The 23,439-nt window shown below is 35.8% G+C and overlaps 1 protein-coding gene across 9 annotated transcripts in view; it reads right to left on the reverse strand.

Annotated features, from left to right (window-relative positions):
• Positions 1-23,439, reverse strand: part of LOC123559586 (PTB domain-containing engulfment adapter protein 1-like) — a 228,074-nt gene that overhangs the window by 142,942 nt on the left and 61,693 nt on the right. For 2 of the 9 annotated variants that reach the window (XM_053552556.1, XM_045351531.2), the window contains exon 1: positions 23,266-23,399. The exons of 4 other annotated variants lie outside the window; for them this stretch is intronic. Coding sequence is in view for 1 of the 5 variants with exons in the window: in XM_045351532.2 (XP_045207467.2) it covers positions 23,016-23,038 (23 nt within the window). In the remaining 4 variants the exon portion in view is untranslated. Of the gene's footprint in view, positions 1-23,015; positions 23,180-23,265; positions 23,405-23,439 lie in introns of those variants that run through there. 3 more of the 9 variants (XM_053552559.1, XM_045351532.2, XM_045351530.2) reach the window with 3 other exon arrangements.

Below are 23,439 nucleotides of genomic sequence, written 5' to 3' on the forward strand. Positions count from 1 at the left end.
ATGTAAGTTATTTATAGTAACAACAAAGGGAAATTAATCTTTTTCAAAAAAAAAAAAAAAAAAAAAAAAAAAATCTATATAATATAAGTCCACAAGAGACTCTTTACCAGGTAGAGATAGGTCAAATTACACCTAAAAATTGGATGTAACATGCATGCTGTACCACAGAAAAGTGGTCTCGATTTTTCTCTACCGCCAGTAATAAAAAAGTTACAATAAAATATATTTATAGTAACAACAAAGGGACGTAATTCTAAAACCAAGGGTACCTCATGGTGGTGAACATTTGGTCCAAGTTACACCAAAATCCCTCCATGCATGAAGAAGTAATGTTCCTTACAAAGTCATTCTTGAATTTGACCTTTGACCTCTAAATATGACCTTGACCTTAGACCTAGGGACCTGGTTCTTGCGCATGACATGTTGTCTCATCCAGGGGAATATTTGTGCCAACTGATATCTAAATCCTGCTTTGCATGACAAAGTTATAGACCAGACAGGAAAAAGATCCTCTTGACCTTTGATTTCAAAGTGTGACCTTGACCTTTAAGCTAGGGTACTGGGTGTTGCGCATGACACGTCATCTCACCATGGGAAACATTTATGCCAAGTAATATTGTAATCCCTTGATGGATGACAGAGTTCTGGATCGGACAGGGAAAACACCTTATTGACCTTTGACCTCCAATTGTGACCTTGACCTTTGAGCTAAGGGTCTGCACTTTGCGCACGACATGTTGTCTTATCATGGGGAACATTTGTGCCAAGTAATATTAAAATCCCTTCATGGATGGCAGAGTTAGGGACGGGACAGGAAAAAAAACTCTGTTGACCTTTGACCCCCAATTGTGACCTTGACCTTTGAGCTAGGGGTCCATGATTTGCGCATGACACGTCGTCTCATCATGGGGAACACTTGTGCTAAGTGATATTAAAATCCCTTCATGAATGTCAGAGTTATGGACCGGACACGAAACAGACCCTGTTCATGCTATGTTAACATTTGACTGCTAAGTGTGACCTTGACCTTTGAGCTAGGGGTCTGAAAGCTGTGCATGACACATCGTCTTATTATGAGGTACATTTGTGCCAAGTACTATTAAAATCTCTTCATAGATGGGAGAGTTATGGACCGGACTGTCCGACAGGAAAAAAGCCTTGTTGACCTTTGACCTCCAATTGTGACCTTGACCTTTAAGCTAGGGGTCCAGGTTTTGCGCATGACACGTCGTCTCCTCATGGGGAACATTTGTGCCAAGAAATATTAAAATCTCTTCATGGATGGGAGAGTTATGGACCGGACAGGAAAAAAGCCCTGTTGACCTTTGACCTCCAATTGTGACCTTGACCTTTGAGCTAGGGGTCCGAGATTTGTGCATGACACATCCTCTCATCATGGGGAACATTTGTGCCAAGTAATATTAAAATCTCTTCATGGATGGGAGAGTTATGGACCGGACTGGAAAAAAGCCCTGTTGACCTTTGACCTCCAATTGTGACCTTGACCTTTGAGCTAGGGGTCCGCGTTTTGCGCATGACACGTCGTCTCATCATGGGGAACATTTGTGCCAAGTAATATTAAAATCCCTTCATGGATGACAGAGTTATGGACCGGACACGAAATTGCAGACGGACGGACGGACAGACGGAATGACGGAAAAGTGCATTCCTATAGTCCCCGAAACTGGTTTTCAACCAGTAGGGGACTAAAAATGACCTTTAACGTCTAAGTGTGACCTTGACCTTTGAGCTACGGACCTGGGTCTTGCGTGGGACACGTCGTCTTACTGTGGTACACATTCATGCCAAGTTATTTGAAAATCCATCCATCGATGACAAAGATATGGACCGGACACGCCCAACTATCATGAAAAATGACCTTTAACGTCTAAGTGTGACCTTGACCTTTGAGCTACGGACCTGGGTCTTGCGCGCGACACCTTGTCTTACTGTGGTACACATTCATGCCAAGTTATTTGAAAATCCATCCATCGATGACAAAGATATGGACCGGACACGAAAATTGTGGACGGACCGACAGACTGACAGACAGACTGACAGACCGACAGACAGACGGTTCAAAAACTATATGCCTCCCTTCGGGGGCATAAAAACTTGATAAGAGATCCATGCCACAATGCTACTGCCCTGGTGAAGTACCAGTAGTTTCTGAGGAGAAGATGATTAAGTTAAAATGCAGACGCAGGACGACAGATGCCATACAATCGACCTATACTTATAGCTCACCCTGAACAAAGTTCAGTTGAGCTAATAAAAGGCAATGCCAGCTCTTTCATCCATCGATTTTCTACCACTGACATAAGCTGCCCTGATTTTTTTTTTTTAATCAGTCAAGCTTCTTTAATTCCATAACCAAACTGCAATAAACAAGTATCTAGTGACACTGATGGCAAATTAATTAATTACAAAATCCCAATGAGTGATAACTGCAAGAGAACATTTTCTCCAGTGCTGTATGTATGTTGTTTTTATGTCACAGTACCTTGAATTTTGGTCTAAAATGCAAAATTATTGAATGACAAATAACCAGAAAGTAAATATATATAATAACTAAAAAACAAGAGGGCCATGATGGCCCTATATATCGCTCACCAGAGTTGATCTGGCCTACTTACCTTGTTTTTTACCCCACATGAGCCAGTTTTGTACTTGACCTAGAGATCATCAAGACAAACATTCTGACCAAGTTTCATAAAGGTAGCCTTTAGAGTGTTCACAAACTTTGCCTTTGATTTGACCATGTGACCTAGTTTTTTACCGTAAATGACCCAGATTAAAATTTGACTAGAGATGATCAAGACAAACATTCTGACCAAGTTTCATAAAGATTGAGTCACAACTGTGGCCTTTAGAGTGTTCACATTCTTTTCCTTTGATCTGGCCTACTGACCTACTTTTTGACCCCGCATGACCCAGTTTCAAAAGTGACCTAGAGATCATCAAAGCAAACATTCTGACAAAGTTTCATAAATATTGGGTCACAACTGTGACCTCTAGAGTATTCACAAGTTTTTCCTTTGATCTGGCCTACTGACCTAGTTTTTGACCCCACATGACCCAAATTCAAACTTGACCTACAGATCATCAAGACAAACATTCTGACCAAATTTCATAAAGATTGAGTTAAAAGATTGGCCTCTAGAGTGTTCACAAGCTCTTCCTTTGATCTAGTCTACTGACCTAGTTTTTGACCCAACATGACACAGATTCGAACCTGGCCTAGAGATCATCAAGACAAACATTCTGACCAAGTTTCATAAAGATTGGGTCACAATTGTGGCCTCTAGAGTGTTCACAAGCTTTTCCTTTGATTTGACCGGGTGACTTAGTTTTTGACCCCACATGACCCAGATTCGAATTTGTCCTATAGATAATCAAGACATACATTCTGACTAATTCTAATGAGTTTCAAGCTTGAATTGTGGTCTCTAGAGTGTTGGCAAGATTTCCCTTTGATCTGGCCTAGTGACCTAGTTTTTGACCCCACATGAGCCAGTTTCAAATCTGACCTAGAAATCATTAAGACAAACATTCTGACCCAGTTTCAAAAAGATTGAGTCACAACTGTGGCCTCTAAAGTATTCACAAGCTTTTCCTTTGATTTGACCGGGTGACCTAGTTTTTCACCCCACATGACCCCAATTGGAAACTGACCTAGAAATCATCAAGACAAACATTCTGACCAAGTTTCATTAAGATTGGGTCACAAATGTGGCCTCTAGAGTGTTCACAAGCTTTTCCTTTTATCTGGCCTACTGACCTAGTTTTTGATCCCACATGACCCAGTTTTGTATTTGACCTAGAGATCATCAAGACTAACATTTTGTCCAAGTTTCATAAAGATTGGGTGACAAATGTGGCCTCTAGAGTGTTCACAAGCTTTTCCTTTGATCTGGCCTACTGACCTAGTCTTTGACCCCACATGACCCAGTTTCCAACTTGGCCTAGAGATCATCAAGACACTTTCTGACCAAGTTTCATAAAGATTGGGTCACAAATGTGGCCTCTAGTGTGTTCACAAGCTTTTCCTTTGATCTTGCCTACTGACCTAGTTTTTGACCTAACATGACCCAGTTTCAAAACTGACCTAGAGATCATCAAGACTAACATTCTGACCAAGTTTCATAAAGACTGGGTCACAAATGTGGCCTCTAGAGTGTTCACAAGCTTTTCCTTTGATCTGGCCTAGTGACCTAGTTTTTGACCCCACATGACCCAGTTTCAAACTTGACCTAGAGATCATCAAGACAAACATTCTGACCAAGTTTCATTAAAATTGGGTCACAAATGTGGCATCTAGAGTGTTCACAAGCTTTTCCTTTGATCTGGCCTACTGACCTAGTTTTAGATCCAACATGACCCAGTTTCGAACTTGACCTAGAGATCATCAAGACTAACATTCTGACCAAGTTTCATAAAGATTGGGTCACAAATGTGGCCTCTAGAGTGTTCACAAGGCAAATGTTGACGCACGATGCACTGACGCATGACGGACGCCGGACAATGACCGGTCGCAATAGCTCACCTTGAGCACTTTTTGCTCTGGTGATCTAATAAGTCTATTACACATGTGAATTTAATATCCAAGACAAACAATATTTCAATGTGATCAATTTAAAATGAGATGAAACACGCAAATTCGATGAATTGGTATCCCCCGCTGAGGAATGGCAAAAAGATATATCCGGCAAAAAGTTAAGGATGTTAATAAGAAGCAAATAATTTCATTAGTCAAAATCAATTTAACAGAAAACAAATATTTAATTAAAGAGTACATAATAAATGTATGATACTTTGATCCTGACTAAAGAATTTATTTTGAATGGGATATGCTTACTGTAATAAGCTTAGCTTTTAAAATTAAATGCAGTTAATTGAAATATGAGCTTGAAGTTTCACTGGAATGAAATATTGTCTTTGAGTGGTTTGGCACCAGGTGTTGCTGTTTTGTACATGTACATTTGAACTTAAAAGATCAGATGTCCTTAAGAGAACACAGGTAAGATATCTTGAACATGGCTGAGGGTAAGGTTTGTGCAGTCACAACTTAACATGTTGAAGGTTTGAACATTTAAAAAAAAAAAAAAGGAATGGAAATATATATATCTATATATAGATATATGTATATATTTATTTTTTTAGGGGGTGGGGGTGCAGGGGAACGGGAGAGGAAACAAAATTTCACATGCTGATTATAAATATTGATTGAAAATTAAAAATGAAAAAAAAAAAAAAAAAGGTAAAAGGGTGAAGTTGGAGTGGGGGGGGGGGCAGAGGATGCATGATCAGTGGTGGGCTTGACTGGGTGGAGAAGTGAGGTGGGGGAATGGTACAACTTGGAAGGTTTGAAAAAAATCTAAAATAAGAAATGAAAAAAAAAATTTGGGGGCGGGGGGGGGGGGGGGGGGGGGGGGGGGGGGGGGGGGGGGGGGTGTGACCAAGGCAAGTGGGTGACAAGGTGTTGGTGCGCAACTTCACATGTTTATAATAAGTGTTCACAGAAAAGAATGAAAGAAATTTAATGAAATTCTGCCAAATGGTAAGTTTGTTACATACAAATATGTGGATTTTTAGACAATTAAAGGGCAATAACTCTGAAGTTACAAAAAGAAATCCGTACAAAATTGTCTGTGCACAACCACATTATAGTGCTCTAAATTCTGTTAAAGTTTCATAGTTCTAGGTCAAATATATCAAAAGTTATGATGCAGAAATTGGCATATCTATAGATCTATAGTACCCTATATAGTTAACACTAGAAACTTCTAAGGGCCATAACTCTGGTGTTACTTGGGCAATCTGTCTGAAACTTGTTGGGCCCCATAAACTCATAGTGGTGAACATGTATATGAAGTTTGTTTGAAAAAAATCTAAAATAAGGAATGAATTTTTTTTTTTTCTTTTTTTTTTGTGGGGGGGGGGGGGGGGGGGGGGGGGATAGGGGGGGGGTGTGTGATCAAGGTAAGGGGGTGACCAGGTGTGGGTACACAACTTCACATGTTTACAATAAATGTTCATGGAAAAGAATGAAGGAAATTTAATGAAATTCTACAAAATGGTAAGTTTGTTATGTACAAATATGTGGATTTTTATACAATTAAAGGGCAATAACTCTTAATTTACAAATAAATCCAAATGAAATTGTGTGTACACAACCACATTATGGTGATCTAAATTCTGTTTAAGTTTCATAGTTCTAGGTCAAATATATCAAAAGTTATGATGCAGAAATTGCCATATTTATAGTACCCTATATAGTTAACACTAGAAACTTCTAAGGGCCATAACTCTGGTGTTACTTGGGCAATCTAACTGAAACTTGATGGGCCGCAACAACTCATTGTGGTGAACATGTATATGAAGTTTTAAATAAATATTCCCAACCATTTCCTAGATATGGCTCCGGACGGACGGACGGAAAGACGGACGGACAATGCCAAAACTATATCCCTCCGACTTTCGTCGGGGGATAATAATGAGATGGAATAAATAGATATCCATTATACTATCATCAAATATCTGAGCCGAGCCCAAAAAAATCAAGGCACTTCAGTTGTCTTCAGATATCAATGTATGCAATGGAAACTATTGCAAAACAGACATCAAATATTAGAATACAATTAAAGACTACTACACTACTCAGAAGTTAAAACCTTGCCAGTATAGAATTTCTTAGTTTCAGTCAAAACGGCTAATTTGTGGAAGAGCAACTTTGTGGATTTTTTATAAGTGGAAATTTCATATTTTTTTACTGATGCAATGGAACCACTTCAGTAAATCTTTGTGTCCATTGTCACTGCAGATTCGATTCAGCAACCCAAGATTAGAGGTCACACTCATCAACATTTGAATATATTCATACCTTAAGTGGTGTGAGGATGTACTTGATATAAACATCCGCAAACATCTTAACAAATGCACAACTGTTACAAATCAGTCTTTACCATATAAAGTTTTATCAGTGTGTTTTGCTTTCTAATTTCATTACAATCCAAGTTAACAAGTGGTATCTTGTGTCTGTCGACTTTTAGTGAACCATTTCAAATTTCAACTTTAATAAATATCTAGGTATATTCTAGAACAAGAGGGTCATTATGACCCTGGATCGCTCACCTGAGTAATATGAGCTACATGTTTCAAATGTCAAACAGATGATTTTTAGAAATTTTTTGGAAGATTTTCTGATGTACAATCAAGTAACCCCTGGGGCGGGACCAATTTTACCCTGGGGGTCATGATTTGAACAAAGTTTGTAGAAGTCTACTAGGCAATGTTACATATCAAATATCTAAGATCTAGGCCTTCTGGTTTATTCTTAGCAAATTTATGAAGATTTCCCTATGTACAATCAAGTAACCCCTGGGACTGGGTCAATTTGACCCTGGGGTGTCAAAATCTGAACAAATTTTGTAGAGGTCCACTAGACAATGTTACACGTGAAATATCTAAGCTCTAGGCCTTCTGGTTTATTTTTAGAAAATTTTGAAGATTTTTCTATGTACAATCAAGTAACCCCATGGGGTGGGGGTCAATTGACCCCCGAGGATCTTGATTTGAACAAATTTTGTAGAAGTCTACTAGGCAATGCTACATGTCAAATATCTAAGATCTAGGCCTTCTGGTTTATTTTTAGAATTTTTTTAAGATTTTCCTATGTAAAATCAAGTGACCCCTGGGGTCCGGTCAATTTTGACTCCGGGGGTCAAGATTTGAACAAATTTGTAGAGGTCCATTAGGCAATGCTACATGTGAAATATCTAAGCTCTAGGCTCTCTGGTTTATTTTTAGAAAAACTTTGAAGATTTTCCTATATAAAACCAAGTGACCCCTGGGGTGGGGTCATGATTTGAACAAATTTTGTAGAGGTCCACTAGGCAATGCTACATGTGAAATATCTAAGCTCTAGGCCTTCTGGTTTATTTTTAGAAAATTTTGAAGATTTTTCTATGTACAATCAAGTAAACCCATGGGGCAGGGTCAATTTGACCCCGGGGGTCATGATTTGAATAAATTTTGTAGAAGTCTATTAGGCAATGCTACATGTCAAATATCTAAGATGTAGGCCTTCTGGTTTATTTTTAGAAATTTTTTGAAGATTTTCCTATGTAAAATAAAGTGACCCCTGGGGCGGGGTCAATTTTGACCCTGGGGGTCATGATTTGAACAAATTTTGTAGAGGTCCACTAGGCAATGCTACATGTCAAATATCTAAGCTCTAGGCCTTCTGGTTTATTTTTAGAAAAATTTTGAAGATTTTCCTATGTAAAATCAAGTGAAGTGACCCCTGGGGCGGGGTCAATTTTGACCCCGGGGGTCATGATTTGAACAAATTTTGTAGAGGTCCACTAGGCAATGCTACATGTCAAATATCTAAGCTCTAGGCCTTCTGGTTTATTTTTAGAAAAATTTTGAAGATTTTCCTATGTAAAATCAATTGACCCCTGGGGCGAGGTCAATTTTGACCCCAGGGTCATGATTTGAACAATTTTAGTAGAGGTCCACTAGGCAATGCTACATGTCAAATATCTAAGCTCTAGGGCTTCTGGTTTTTGAGAAGAAGATTTTTTAAGATTTTCCTATGTAAAATCAAGTGACCCCTGGGGCGGGGTCAATTTTGACCCCGGGGTCATGATTTGAATAATTTTAGGAGAGGTCCACTAGGCAATGCTACATGTCAAATATCTAAGCTCTAGGGCTTCTGGTTTTTGAGAAGAAGATTTTTTAAGATTTTCCTATGTAAAATCAAGTGACCCCTGGGGCGGGGTCAATTTTGACCCCGGGGTCATGATTTGAACAAACTTGGCAGAGGTCCACTAAGCAATGCTTCACACCAAATATCTAGGGCTTCTGGTTTTTGAGAAGAAGATTTTTGAAGTTTTTCCTTTTGGTTGCAATGGCAACCAGAGTTCTGCATGGAATTCAATTCTTTGAAAAATTTTGAAAGGGGGCCACCCAAGGATCATTCCTGTGAAGTTTGGTGTAATTCTGCCCAGTGGTTTTCAAGAAGAAGATTTTTTTTAGAAATTGTTGACGGACGACGCACTACGGACTACCGACATCAAGCGGTCACAATAGCTCACCTTGTCACTTCGTGACAGGTAAGCTAATAAAGGGAAGTAAATCAGATTTTTCTCTTTCCACATATTCTGTGCTTTTTTGGAACAGGTCGACAGGTCCGTAACTTCGACATACTTATATAAGTATTAACAAATCTAACTAATTGCTTTGTTTCATTTAACACTTTGATTGACAACCAGATGATGTCAAAATGCATTGATGTCATGAAAAAATCTTTGTCCAAAAAACGCATTTCTTGTTGAAACATTACTGTTCAAAATTCAAAAGTTTCACATAAAATTCCAAGAAATGCAAAAATCCCTTTTTACAGGAGCCGATAAGGAGCATACCTACAAAGGGTGGTTTTAGTTTTACTAAATTTTGTATTATATATATTTCAAACACCTTATCTATTGTTGTTTTTGGTAATTGAAAGTCTGGGTCGTGCTTCTAGTCTGATTTGAACTTGATGCCGGGGATGTTGAAATAAGGATCTAAATATCGTCAAGCTCATAACTTCGACATGTTTCGATACTATTTATATACTACCTAATTTAATGAATTACTTGTAGACCTGTTGGGCGAGTGGTCTAGAGCGCAGCTACATATCTATTTTCCATTTTGACGTGGAGGTTGTTGGTTCGAATCCCACTGTTCGCAATTTTTTTTTTTGTTGGTTCATTACAGTATATTATTGTTTCCGGTTTTCCGTTGGTTGGTTGAAATCCTACTGTTTGCGATATATTTTTTTTTTTCTGGAACTAAACAAGAGATCTATATTTTATCAATACATAATAGAGTCTAGACTTTAGTTATTTGTTGACTTATTGAACTAGTTTTGGCATGTCATTAGAAGTTATGGCCACACCAAATTGAAAAGTTGTTCATCTGATTTTTTTCTGAAAAAATTTGAGATGGCAAGTGAAACAAGAGCACCGCCTTGCGGGTGCTGATGCTCATCTGATTTTTTTTTTGCATAACAGAAATATTGTCCTACCCATGATTTTCCAAGTCTAAAAAGGGCCATCATTCTTGCAAAAAGCAGGATAGAGTTATGTTTCTTGATGCACAGCATCTGCTTATGACGGTGAAAAACTGTTGCAAGTTTTAAAGCAATAGCTTTGATAGTTTATGAGAAAAGCTGACTTAAACATAATACTCAACCAAGAAAACTGATTTTCTAAGTCCAAAAGGGGCTATAATTATTGCAAAAAGCAGGATGGATTATGTTTCTTGATGTACAGGGTCAGATTATGATGGTGAACAAGTGTTGCAAGTATCAAAGCAATAGCTTTGATAGTTCAAGAGAAAAAGTGGACCTAAACATAAAACTTAACCAAGAAATCTGATATTTTCTAAGTCCAAAAGGGGCCATAAATCTTGCAAAAAGCAGGATGGAGTTATGTTTCTTGATGTACAGGGTCAGCTTATGATGGTGAACAAGTGTTGCAAGTTTTAAAGCAATAGCTTTGATAGTTTAGGAGAAAAACTGACCTAAACATAAAACTTAACCAAGAAAACTGATTTTCAAAGTCCAAAAGGGGCAATAATTCTTGCAAAAAGCAGGATGGTGTTAAGTTTCTTGATGTACAGCATCCGCTTATGATGGTGAACAAGTGTTGCAAGTTTCAAAGCAGTAGCTTAGGAGAAAAGTTGACCTAAACATAAAACTTAACCAAGAAATCTGATATTTTCTAAGTACAAAAGGGGCCATAAATCTTGCAAAAAGCAGGATGGAGTTATGTTTCTTGCTGTACAGGGTCAGCTTATGATGTTGAACAAGTGTTGCAAGTTTCAAAGCAATAGCTTTGATAGTTTAGATGAAAAGCTGACTTAAACATAAAACTTAACTAGGCAATGCTGACGCCGACGCCGATCAAGTGATGACAATAACTCATCATTTTTTTTCAAAAAATCTGATGAGCTAAAGATAATTTAAATATTTTTTTTTGTTTTTGAGAAAATCAGGAGCGAGCGAGGAGCAAAGAAATATATTTGTCTTGATTTGGCTCTCGATTGACTAATAAAACCTTAAAATAGAATGTACAGCCCTTTTACATTAAAAATAATTCACCAGGGATTGAGAAAATTTGACCTGCAGACGCACAACAAAGCGAACTCGTGAAAAAAGGTAATAACATTGGCATACAGTACAGTGTAATCAAATAATATATGATTTTGAAAATGCTGTTAGAAAATATGTAATATACAACAATGCATTTATAACCTTAAACCATAATTATGACAGATACGTGACTTGAATATTTACTGCTATGAAAATGTAGCATTTTTAGCTCGAGTTTTTGGTCAAATATCTTGCTTTGTTACTATTAAAGCTTTTGACTTGAAACTTAAAATAGTTCTTTACTATCAAAGTCTACACCAAGAGAAACAATCACACTCTGATTGAAAGAATCAGAAATCCAAGGACAGTTGACTTTGTTTAAATAACTACAAAATGTGTTGTGAAATATTTAACAGGTATCTTTTTTGGCATACACTTATGTGCTTATTGTTAATTTCTATGTTTAAACAAACAAAATGTTTTTAAAAGAGTTTTAATTCCTTGTGTTCCATATCTTTTTAAAACTCCCTTAGGATGTTGAATTTACGGCCCCCCTGTCGAATTAGTGAACCCAACGTGGATATAAGTCAGTCACCTATTGCATTATGAAATTGAACTTGTATAATAGCTACACTAGATGAAATGCGTGGGAAATAATTATTTTCTCTAATGCCATGTTGAAGTTAGGATACAATGAGATTGTAATAATTATTACCAAGATTTTGTCTTAACCTGTCAAAATACCCGTCCTTTTCTCTATTGGTAAACAATTATAAAGCACAAAATAAAACTGTCAATATCATTTTTTTCTAGGGTGCCTCAAGTAAACTGATTTAATGAGACAGAATTCTTACTCCAACATTGAATCAAAGCCTTGAAATGTCTGATGGTTGTGGGTTTTTGGTAGATTTATTTTTTCTGTTTAAATGCCAGTCTATGAATAAACATGAATGAGAAACAAATACAACTTTAATGTGCCTCAAATCTAAGATGAACTCTGTCCGACCCAGCTTGTGATGTAACTATGGGCTGGAATACCTTATTGCACGGCATCTAGAGGTGGTTTTAGAATGTGCAATGGGTTCGGATTTGACAATTTTTTCCCTTCGAGTCATATTTCTGTTAAATTTTCGTTTGACACTCAGAAAGTGAATATTCTAACGTGTAATCGCAACAATAATAGAATTAATATTATTTAATTTTGTTCCTTCTGGTTTATATTTTGCAATATTTGCAGAATTTGCATTATATTGAATCGGATTTGATCAAATTCAGCCTTTCAAATTAATCGCGCAGGGCCATTCGCGCATGCGCAGTAAAATTATGTCATTCTTGCTGTACATAAAGTGTAGTCAGTGTAACGTCCTTTTTTATTAAAATATTTTGAAGTGGATTTTGTCAAGAACAAGGTAAGTTGTTACCAACAATATTGTTTTTGATAACAATGCATTTTGAGTGCCAATTCACATGTGTTGATCTAAATTTTAGAATAAACTAAACTCATAGCGAGTCACCCTAAGTGATGACCTACTTACACTATCAGTAGGAAACATAAATAAATATCATGCTTTAGAAGACTTTTTGCTTAGTTACGCATTCTAATAGGTTTATAGAGGTGAGTTGCAGTCAAAGTATCATTTTTTAATGTGCACAAATGTGAAGTTTTTGAAGACAGAATAATGTTAATGTGCACAAATGTGAAGTTTTTGAAGACAGAATAATGTAAACAATAGACAACGTGATTTTTGGCGCGATTTTACTACACATACATGTACATATGCTACTTTTGGCAGGTGGCGCTGCGAAGGTTTTTCCAATTATTAAACGAAGCTATTTATAAACATATCCCAATGTCTGAAACAGTTACTGAAACATTAGGCACTTTAATTTATCAATTTGAGACCGCGTCAGAACTTTTGACTCGGTATCTTGGAGAGAATTTTCTCTTGTACATACTTCATGATAACAAGAGGCGCGAGGCAGCATGAAGAGATAGATAGTCGAAACATAGCGAGTCACCCTAAGTGATGACCTACTTACACTATCAGTAGGAAACATAAATAAATATTATGCTTTAGAAGACTTTTTGCTTAGTTACGCATTCTAATAGGTTTATAGAGGTGAGTTGCAGTCAAAGTATCATTTTTTAATGTGCACAAATGTTAAGTTTTTGAAGACAGAATAATGTAAACAATAGACCACCTGATTTTTGGCGCGATTTTACTACACATTCATGTACATATGCTACTTTTGGCAGGTGGCGCTGCGAAGGTTTTTCCAATTATTAAACGAAGCTATTTATAAACATATCCCAATGTCTGAAACAGTTACTGAAACATTAGGCATTTTAATTTATCAATTTGAGACCGCGTCAGAACTTTTGACTCGGTGTCTTGGAGAGAATTTTCTCTTGTACATACTTCATGATAACAAGAGGCGTGAGGCAGCATGAAGAGATAGATAGTCGAAATAATCCGATGTATAAGCTTGTCTAAAGAGATAAAAGGTCTAGCTAGGATTTTGTATGTTCTGTAAAATTATAGATAGAAAAATCTTTGAAATCATAGATGGTCCATATATGTACAGTACAATATATATTTTAAAACGAAATCCTAGAATAGACAATGTGACTTACGGCGCGAATTTACTACACATGTATATATGTTACACTCGGCAGGTGGCGCTGTTCAAGGTTTTTCCAATTATTAAAGCGAGCTATTGTTAAACATAATCCAATGTCCTGCACAAGGGGGCATTTCGTCTTATTATAAGGTCCAATGATAGTCCAGATAATGGGCGATTTGAGACCTCGTGAAAAATTTTGACTCGCTGTCTTCTGGTACATACATGTACTTCCTGATGATAAATAACAACCACTACTTTTCTGCTAGTTTTGATTACAAGACGAAAATTGTGTTTTGGTCTCTTGTTAGTGTATGAATGTATTGAATGACAAATCAATGCTTTTGACATAAAATTAAAGTGATAAAGATTTACATAGGCCCTAGATTATGACACTAACACATTTTTCAGGTTTTTTTTGCATGAGTGACAGCAGCTATAATTGCATATTTTGTGCTACATTTATTTGATTTATTTGAAGATATCCCCAGTTTTTAACAACTGCCCTGACCTCCCAGTTATGATCAGAAGTTAATTGTTGAATGTTGGGAGTATTTCCGTAAATGTAGATATGGATTTATAGGGAGATTACGCAACCACTCGATGAAAATGTAATTTTAGTCCCATTCAAAAACACTTAGGTGCTTTCACATTGAAAAACAGTGTATAATTTCCAATCTGCACACTTCCCCGTCTTAAAAATCATATAGTATTTAAGATACCCTGTATGACTACAATTTAGGTATACATGTATGTAAGGCCAAAAAAATGTTTCCAGTAACATGCTAAAGACAAATAGGTAGGTAGCTGGTCAGTAATTAAAAACAAAAATTCTGGATTTTATTATCAAGTGGGACCTTTCGGAAACTATTTTTGTGTACAAAAATACGAATAAGGGTGTTATTCCTTTAGAGCATCAGTAACAGGGATATAAACTAGCTATTTTTATTTAGGGGCCCAGACTATCAAAAAACAAATGTTTAACATTAGGTATATGGACATTTTCTCCAACAATTTAGGGTCCCAGCCCAAAATCTAGGAACGATGGGCAACTGGGCCCGTGCTAGGGGTGTAACAATATGCTAGACTCACGATACAATATGTATCGTGATACAGATGCAACGATATGGTACATATCGCGATAGGAATTGAGTATCGTAAGTAAGCATTTATGTGACAAAATAAAAACAAGGAAATTTATTGATGCAAGCATCAAAGACGCCGCCAAGTGTTGTGTCTGAAGTACATTTATTGCAATATGAGAAATCACCTAATTATTAATTTGGTTATTCTGGCTGGTTACAAATTATCAGCATTAGCACATAATACAATATATGTTATAAACTGTTAAAAGCTTGAAGAATAAGCATGTTAGAAAAGCATTACCATGCAATACAAATCCTCTACCTGCAATGACACTGACATTGCGAGAAGGGGGGGGGGGGGTCCCTTTACATACAAAATTAGAGTAAATATTTCACCATTTAAGGTCAGCACCTGTAAAAAGTTCTTATATGCAGGAGCATGTATATGAAGTTTAACAGAAATGCAGTTTGTTTGGAAATGAGGAAATGATGAAAAATAATTATTTCAAAGTTGTGGTTCACAGAAGCCATTATCTTTATTATCATATAATGTAATGACTGTTTTCTATTCACTGATAAAGTTTCATGGACTTTAGTCACCTACATTATAGATTTCAGAATGCAGATTATACAGTTTCCGTTGCCAAAACAACCAAAAATTTTGTCCAAGAAAAGAATGATATAACATGAATAATCTCCAAATTGCCCCTATTCACAAAGCAAATATCATGAATCTTTCTTATATACTTTTGGAATATCATAGAATTCTTTTCTTTCTTTTTTTGGACGAAAGGTAAACTTGAAGTCCTCGTTGAACCGTAAGGTTACTAGGAATATGTCAGTATGTAGATTCAAATCTAATATTACAAGAAATTTAGCAAGCATAATAACCCACTGCCAAAGTGTAGAAAATGTTTTAATGAAAATCTATTTTTTAAGTTAGACAGGAATGAACAGATACAAAAACAAACTATCTATAAAAGTAAAAAAAAAGAAACAAGTAACAAGATATAATACAACCAGAGCAATTGACTAGTCATATAAAATTAATGAAAATATAAATTCAACAGGGAAATCTATTTGAAAGTCACTGATGCTTTGATTAGTTATGGTCCCATGGCATTTGATATTTTGATCTAACCATATTTTAAAGAAGTATTAAACTGTCACTGACAAATTCAGCCAAATGATGGCCCTTTATTGCACACCTTAGTTGACAGTGAATATCTGTAAACAATAAGTATTTGACACATAAGCAAAAAAAAGGTCAAAGGTTAGAATCAAGATGAGTTTATAAAATATTTAGAAATATTCTGACCAGTTGTACATGTGGTCACAAATGGGAAACTCTATGCTTCAAAGTTAAGGTAACCATAACAATTATATAAATATACAACTGCAAAAGGAATCTGTAAAAATCTGCACATTCTGAAATTACATAACCTTACTTATACATGAACGCTCCCTTGTCCGCAATAGACCTCACGCGTTGCAGTATGGTATATCTGCGGTGTGTTCTATTTATAGAAAATTAGATAGGTAAGTAGGTCATGCTAAGGTTGGAAATAGAAAACTTGACTTACAAAGTAACCTCCCTTATCAATAAATCGGATCAACATTTTGACGAAATTATAAATGAAAAAAAAAAATTTTCTGCTCTACAAATAAAGAGAGAAAAGACAGATAACAATGTTTTATATCACATAATAAGTTGCATTACATACATTTCTTATGTTTTTTGCCATTTCTTTTTGTTTATTCACTAAAATCTATTGTGCAATATCGTGGGTTTTTTTTACAAACTATTCACTGTGTTCAGTTTATCATTCCGAAACTATTCATTACCATCTTTACAGGGTCCAAAATAAAAGTGTATCCTATATACTCGACACTGCCTTCTGGCGGCGTCGAATTAATCAATGTCTCTACTCTTGGAATGATGCATTTCTTTAGTTACTATCTTTAACACTGACTGTATGAAAGAAATCATGCAATATTTCTAGTTTTCACTTATCGTTTCTGTATTGTGAAACAGACCTATGATTCGATACGTGTATCGCCAAACTGATGTATCATGATAAAATGAATTTCTAAATAATAGGCTTATGATGCGATATGCGTATCGCCAAACTGATGTATCATGATAAAATGCATTCCGATGTATCGTTACACCCTTAGCCCCTGCTGATTTTTCCTTGAGTAAGTTGATTTTTAACATCACTGCCTATGTTTAAAACATAAAAAGTGCAGTTTTTCAACTTTATGTTAAAACATTAAATTAAAAGAAAAACTTCTCTGAGGCAATGAAGAAGAATTAGGGTCCGGAATTAAGGGTAGGTCGGGATACAGGAAACAAACTTTTTTTCTAACCTAATTTGTATTTGTTTGTGACAAAGCTTGTTTTAAATATTAAAAGAGGATTTTAATTAATATTTTTGAGAGAATTTCAGCAGGCTCAATAGAAAAAAGGTGGTAAATCAGCTTATATACAGAGTTGACTTGGTAGAAAACTTGAATGATTACTAATATCCCCATTACCATTTTTTTCACATTTTCATGCTCCCTTTCAGCTTTAAAAACCGCAAATGGAACATTTATCTCAAGTGATATTGCTAGGATATTGCAGTTCCACTGGTCAGATAGCTCAATTGGCAGAGCAACCCAAAATTGAGGAAATTACGTATGGTAATTTGTGTTTTGGGGAGGTTCCAGGTTCGAATCCTGGTCTGGCTGTGCAAACTGTCGTGTTGTGAAGTTAACTTTTTCTAGTTTTTTTTATAGAAGATCTACAGGTAAAATATAAAAATGCATTTTATTTACTTATACTGCTGTAATACTGTATTTACCTTGAAATAAATTTATTCCCCACTATTTTGTTTACTCTTGGGGGCATATTTTTACTCTTTGGTTTTTTTAACCTCTTGTGATCACTCGATGTCCGGCGTCTGTCATCTGTCGACATTTAGCTTGTGTATACGATAGAGGGTTTATTTTTCAACTGATCTTCATGAAATTTTGTCAGAATTATTATCTTGATGAAATCTAGGCCAAGTTCGAAAATGGTTTTTCTGGGGTCAAAAACTAGGACACTATGTCAAATAAAAGAAAAGCCTTGTGTATGTGATAGAGGCTGTATTTTGCAATTGATCTTCATAAAATTAAGTCAGAATGATTGCCTTGATGAAATCTAGGTCAGTTTGAATATGGGTCATCTGGGGCCAAAATGTAGGTCATAGGTCAAATCAAAGAAAAACCTTGTGTATGCGATAGAGACAGTATTTTTCAATTGATCTTCATGAAATTTGGTCAGAATTATTGCCTTGATAAAATCTAGGTCAAGTTTGAATATGGGTCAAACACTTTGTTTTTTGGGCCGTGCGACCATCTATTTGCTGCATCTTGCAGCAATTTTTTACTTGTCATTGATAGATCTTATATAATCTAAATGGTCAGTTTGAGCAATACATTTGAATAAGAACTGTTTGTTCATTGATAATTCAACCGCACTGTTCATGAATGGGACTATTTTTGCGTAGCACAGGAACATCCTTTGGATGTGATTCGGAATAAAATAAAGATGCTATGATTGTTAGAAATACACTTTAACTTTGGTAGCGGGACCGTAGCACAGGAACATCCTTTGGATGTGATTCGGAATAAAATAAAGATGCTATGATTGTTAGAAATACACTTTAACTTTGGTAGCGGGACTGAAAGAACTAAAAACGTACTAGAAAAAAAAGAAAATGCAAAAAAAAATTTTGGTCCCTGTGAGGCTTGAACCTATGCTCCCCTGAAAATTGCAGTTAAAGTAGGAACTACAAGGAAAAGTTCACTAACTTAAATTCATGAACTCTCAAGTTCAAGAATATTACTTTCATTTTATGAACTTGTAAATGTAGTTCATGAACATTTCAGAAAATCCATTAAATAATTTAAGAAGTTCATGAACTTTAAAATGAAATTCAGATAATGATTGAAATTGTGATTCAGGAACTACAGGGTTACAATATGCCCTGTAAAAAATGTTCTAGAACTAGTATTAAGTTCTTGAACATACAAGAACTTCTGAAGAACTTAAAGAACTGTTCTTGAACCAGCATAACAGTTCTTAGAATGTGGTTCTAAAACAATGAAGGTTCTTGAACATTGGTTCAAAAACTGTAAAAGTTCAAGAACTTATAGAACTTTACCAGTTCCTGAACAGTTACTGTTGGTCTAGATTAAGAGTGTGTGTTCGGGTTTAATGTCTTTTTCAACAATTTTTCAGTCATATAAACGATGGTGTCTACTTGTAGCAGTCAGCACAATGCCCAACTTTATAGCGCTGCCTCACTGGAATATCACGCCGTAGACACGTGACATGATACCCCATCCAGTCACATTATACCGACACCGGGCTGACCAGTCCTAGTACTATCCTCTTAATGCTGAGCGCCAAGCGAGGAAGCTACTAGTACCATTTTTTAAGTCTTTGGTATGACGCGGCCGGGGATCGAACCCACGACCTCCCGCACTCAAAGCGGACACTCTACCACTAGGTTACCGAGGCGGTGTCTAGACTAAGAACCAAAATTGTTCATTAACACAGGTTCATTAAAAGTACTAAACTTCAAAACCTTTTTCTAGTTCAGTACCAGTTCTTGAACCCAATTGTGAGTTTCTGAACTGTTCATTCATTAAACATAAAACTTTGGTTTACCTTTTACAATATATGAATGTTCATGAACATTAAATTCATAATGTCACACGATCAGTTTCCATTATTTTGTTGCATGCTGGGAAATGTTTTGCACATGTGATTCAGCAATTTTTGAGAAGTTTGTGCAGCAAATATGAAGGAAATATTTATCATACTGCAGTTAGGAATGGTTTAAAAGGAACATGAGTATAATGAATATCAAATAAGTAATTATGGTGTTGTCATAAATCGTTCATTTTAAAAAATATAAAATCCTTTTAAAATGTCACAAGTTTTCATGACCCTGAAGCAAAGCTAGTATTATACATTGTTTAACTTAATGTTTTGTATTTTATACAGCAATTGTTTACTTCTTATTATGCTCCCAATCCCACTCTAGTTTACTGTTTTACTCAACAGGTCATTTGTTGAGGGTGGAAAATGTTATTGTCACAGTGACTCAGCAGAGACTAAAAAAAACAGTCTCTGCCAGCCACTAACTGAACAACACTTTGACCCTTTGAAGTTTTCTTGTATCAAGCTCTACCGATATTGTTCAAAGAATTCCATTACATGCAGGTCTCTCAGATTTCATTTAGTACTTGTTACACTCCTACCAGGTTACCTTGACTAGTTCATGAATTTGTTCATGAATACATTCATTAAGTTCATGAACCTTTTTCACAGGGGAGTTCATCAAATGTTCATGAACCCCAGTGGCCATTTGCTGTTCATGGGATTATTCATGAACCAAAGTTCATCATTTATGAACTTTGGTTCATAAACAAATGATGAACTTCGATCATGAACAGTTCATCAATTGTTCATGAACCAAAGTTCATGGTGCAGCCATTTGCTGTTCATGGGATTGTTCATGAACTCCAGTTCAGGAATTATTCCATGAACTTGTCTCTATTTTTCGCAGGGGTACCTAATATAATGAATTACTTGTAGACCCGTTGGGCGAGTGGTCTAGAGCACAGCTACATATCTATTTTCCATTTTGACGTAGAGGTCGTTGGTTCGAATCCAACTGTTCACAATATTTTTTTTTTATTGGTTCATTACAGTATATATTGTTTCTGTTTTTTTCCATTGGTTGGTTGAAATCCTACTGTTTGCGATTTCTTGAAATTCTTATAAGATTTATAATTATTTTACTTGCAGTATCTTGGCTGAGCAACCAAGATACACAAAAGGATTCTAACATGCAGAACTTGTATTTATGTTGATGTTGAAATATAAGTAGTTTTCAATGCAGATCTTTGATGAATATAATGAAATTCTTCTTATAATATTTCAACCATTCCTTGTGCAACATGTGTTTTTCAAATTTATTCTAATAGCATCCTGATTGGACAACCAAGTTAGGAAACAAATCAAAGAGAGGTCTCAAAATACTTAATAATCTAGTTTATATTGACAAGGATATAGGTACCTGACCCCGACTACAAGTAGGTCACTCAGAATCAGACACAGTCATCCCTTTCAATACCATAGACCTTCTCCACACACAGACTGTTTATACCAGTCTCCATTAGTACAGTGGACTCCTTTAAGAAGGTCATTATGTCAATGTAAGGTAATTTAGTCTTGTACATAGTTTTAGCAGGTTGTGTCAGCTACCCTTTTTAAACATGTAATTTGGCTGTCAGAGCAATTTCGGCTTCAAAATTACTTCTTTTATATATTGTATTAGATTCTGACTGCTTAAATTGCCACCCGCATGACGTAATGATCAGTCTTGATCGAAGTCATTAATAGAAGAAAGAAAGAAAGAAAAAAAATCTGTTAAAAAAAAACAAACAAACAAGAGGGCCATGATGGCCCTGTATCGCTCACCTGAGTACCATTGCTCAAACTGATATGATCAAGTTTTGACATAGAGCACATAGGCATACACATTAAATACCATCAGGATAAACATTTTCTTTTAACAGTCCTTTTTGACCTAGTCAGGGCCAATTTCCATACCAAGTTTGAGGGTCCTAGGCTCAAATGCTGCATTTTTGTACTAACATGACTATTCCTTACCCTGGAAGACTTAAATAACATTTAAAACCAATCTCATTAGATGCTGCTGAGATATATTCGTTTACATAAAAAATAAAGGGAGGCAATTTGTCATAAAATCAGTCAGAAGTTATCTACCCTGATTGTCCGAGTCCATCTGATGGCACAATTGACATTTCAAATCAGTATCTTCATTGGTTACTGAGATACACCCATTTGAATTTGAAACAAAGGGAGGTAATTTGACATAAAATCAGTCCATAGCTATCTACCCTGATTGCGATGTTCAATCAAGAGTTATCTAATATGACTATTTCTTACCATGGAAGACATAAATAACGTTTCAAACCAATCTCATTAGAAGCTGCTAAGGTGTATTCATTTAGATAAAAAATAAAGGGAGGTAATTTGTCATAAATTCAGTCAATATGTATCTTCACTGATTGTCCAAGTCCATCTGTTGACATAAATGAAATTTCAGATCAGTATCTTCATTAGTTACAGAGATATACCCATTTTAATTTTAAATAAAGGGAGGTAATTTGACATAAAATCAGTCCATAGTTATCTATCCTGATTGTCTCAGTCCAACTAATGACAATAATGAGATTTCAAATAAGTCCTACAAGTACTTACTGATATAAATCCATTTTGATTACAATCAGGGGAGGTAATCAGATATAAAATAACTCTGGAACCTACAATTGGATCTGACAGATTCATCATGGAATCCAAGATTTAGTGTTGTTGAAGATATTTTGGAAGTTTGTATCAATTCAAACCATAAATGAAGTCTCTATATGGCTGCAAAAGCCAAAATAGCAAATTTTGGACCTTTAAGGGGCCATAACTCTGGAACCCATGATGGAATCTGGCCAGTTTAAGAAAGGAACCAAGATCTTGTGGTGATACAAGTTGTGAGCAAGTTTGGTTAAAATCAAATCATAAATGAAGCTGCTATTGTGCAGACAAGGTCAAAATAGCTAATTCTGGTCCTTTCAGGGGCCATAACTCTTGAACCCATAATGGAATCTGGCCAGTTCAAGAAAGGAACCAAGATTTTATGGTGATACAAGTTGTGTGCAAGTTTGGTAAAAATCAAATCACAAATAAAGCTGCTATTGTGCAGACAAGGTCAAAATAGCTATTTTTGGCCCTTTCAGGGGCTATAACTCTGGAACCCATAATGGGATCTGGCCAGTTCAAGAAAGGAACCCAGATGTTATGGTGATACAAGTTGCATGCAAGTTTGGTTAAAATAAAATCATAAATGAAACCACTATCATGCAGACAAGAAATTGTTGACGGACGCACGGACGGACGGACGGACTGACGACGGACGAAGGGTGATCACAAAAGCTCACCTTGTCACTATGTGACAAGTGAGCTAAAAAAACAACTTATAAAGCAAATATGAAAATGTGTCACTGAACATTCATAAAAATTTAGAAAAACAAATCCATTACATTACCAAAATGCAATTGAAATCCACATTTAAAGCATCTGAATGTCTGTTCATAAACCATTATACAAATATAATTATACACAATGTACACAATGTAAATAAGTTTCTCTTCCTTCAAGCAAACGGATAAAAAATATATCCCATTTGAAATAGATAATTCTCTATTTTATGACCTCAATTTACACCAAACCACTATGACAAGGTCTATTTAAACCTTCTCATATTACTATATAATTGTGTAAAAAAAATATAGTACTTAAAACTCTCTATATCCTTATTTTTTCATCTAGTTATGGCACATACACTGTATACATGATGTATACCTGGCCACCTTTTTATCCAAGTCAGCTGGTTTAAATTAAAGCCTTCTTGCAGTGTTTATCTATCACAACCTACACTTCTTGAAATTAAGAACATTAAAAATTTAACT

This window comes from Mercenaria mercenaria, chromosome 10, assembly GCF_021730395.1.
Source record: "Mercenaria mercenaria strain notata chromosome 10, MADL_Memer_1, whole genome shotgun sequence".
Lineage (NCBI taxonomy): Eukaryota > Metazoa > Mollusca > Bivalvia > Venerida > Veneridae > Mercenaria > Mercenaria mercenaria.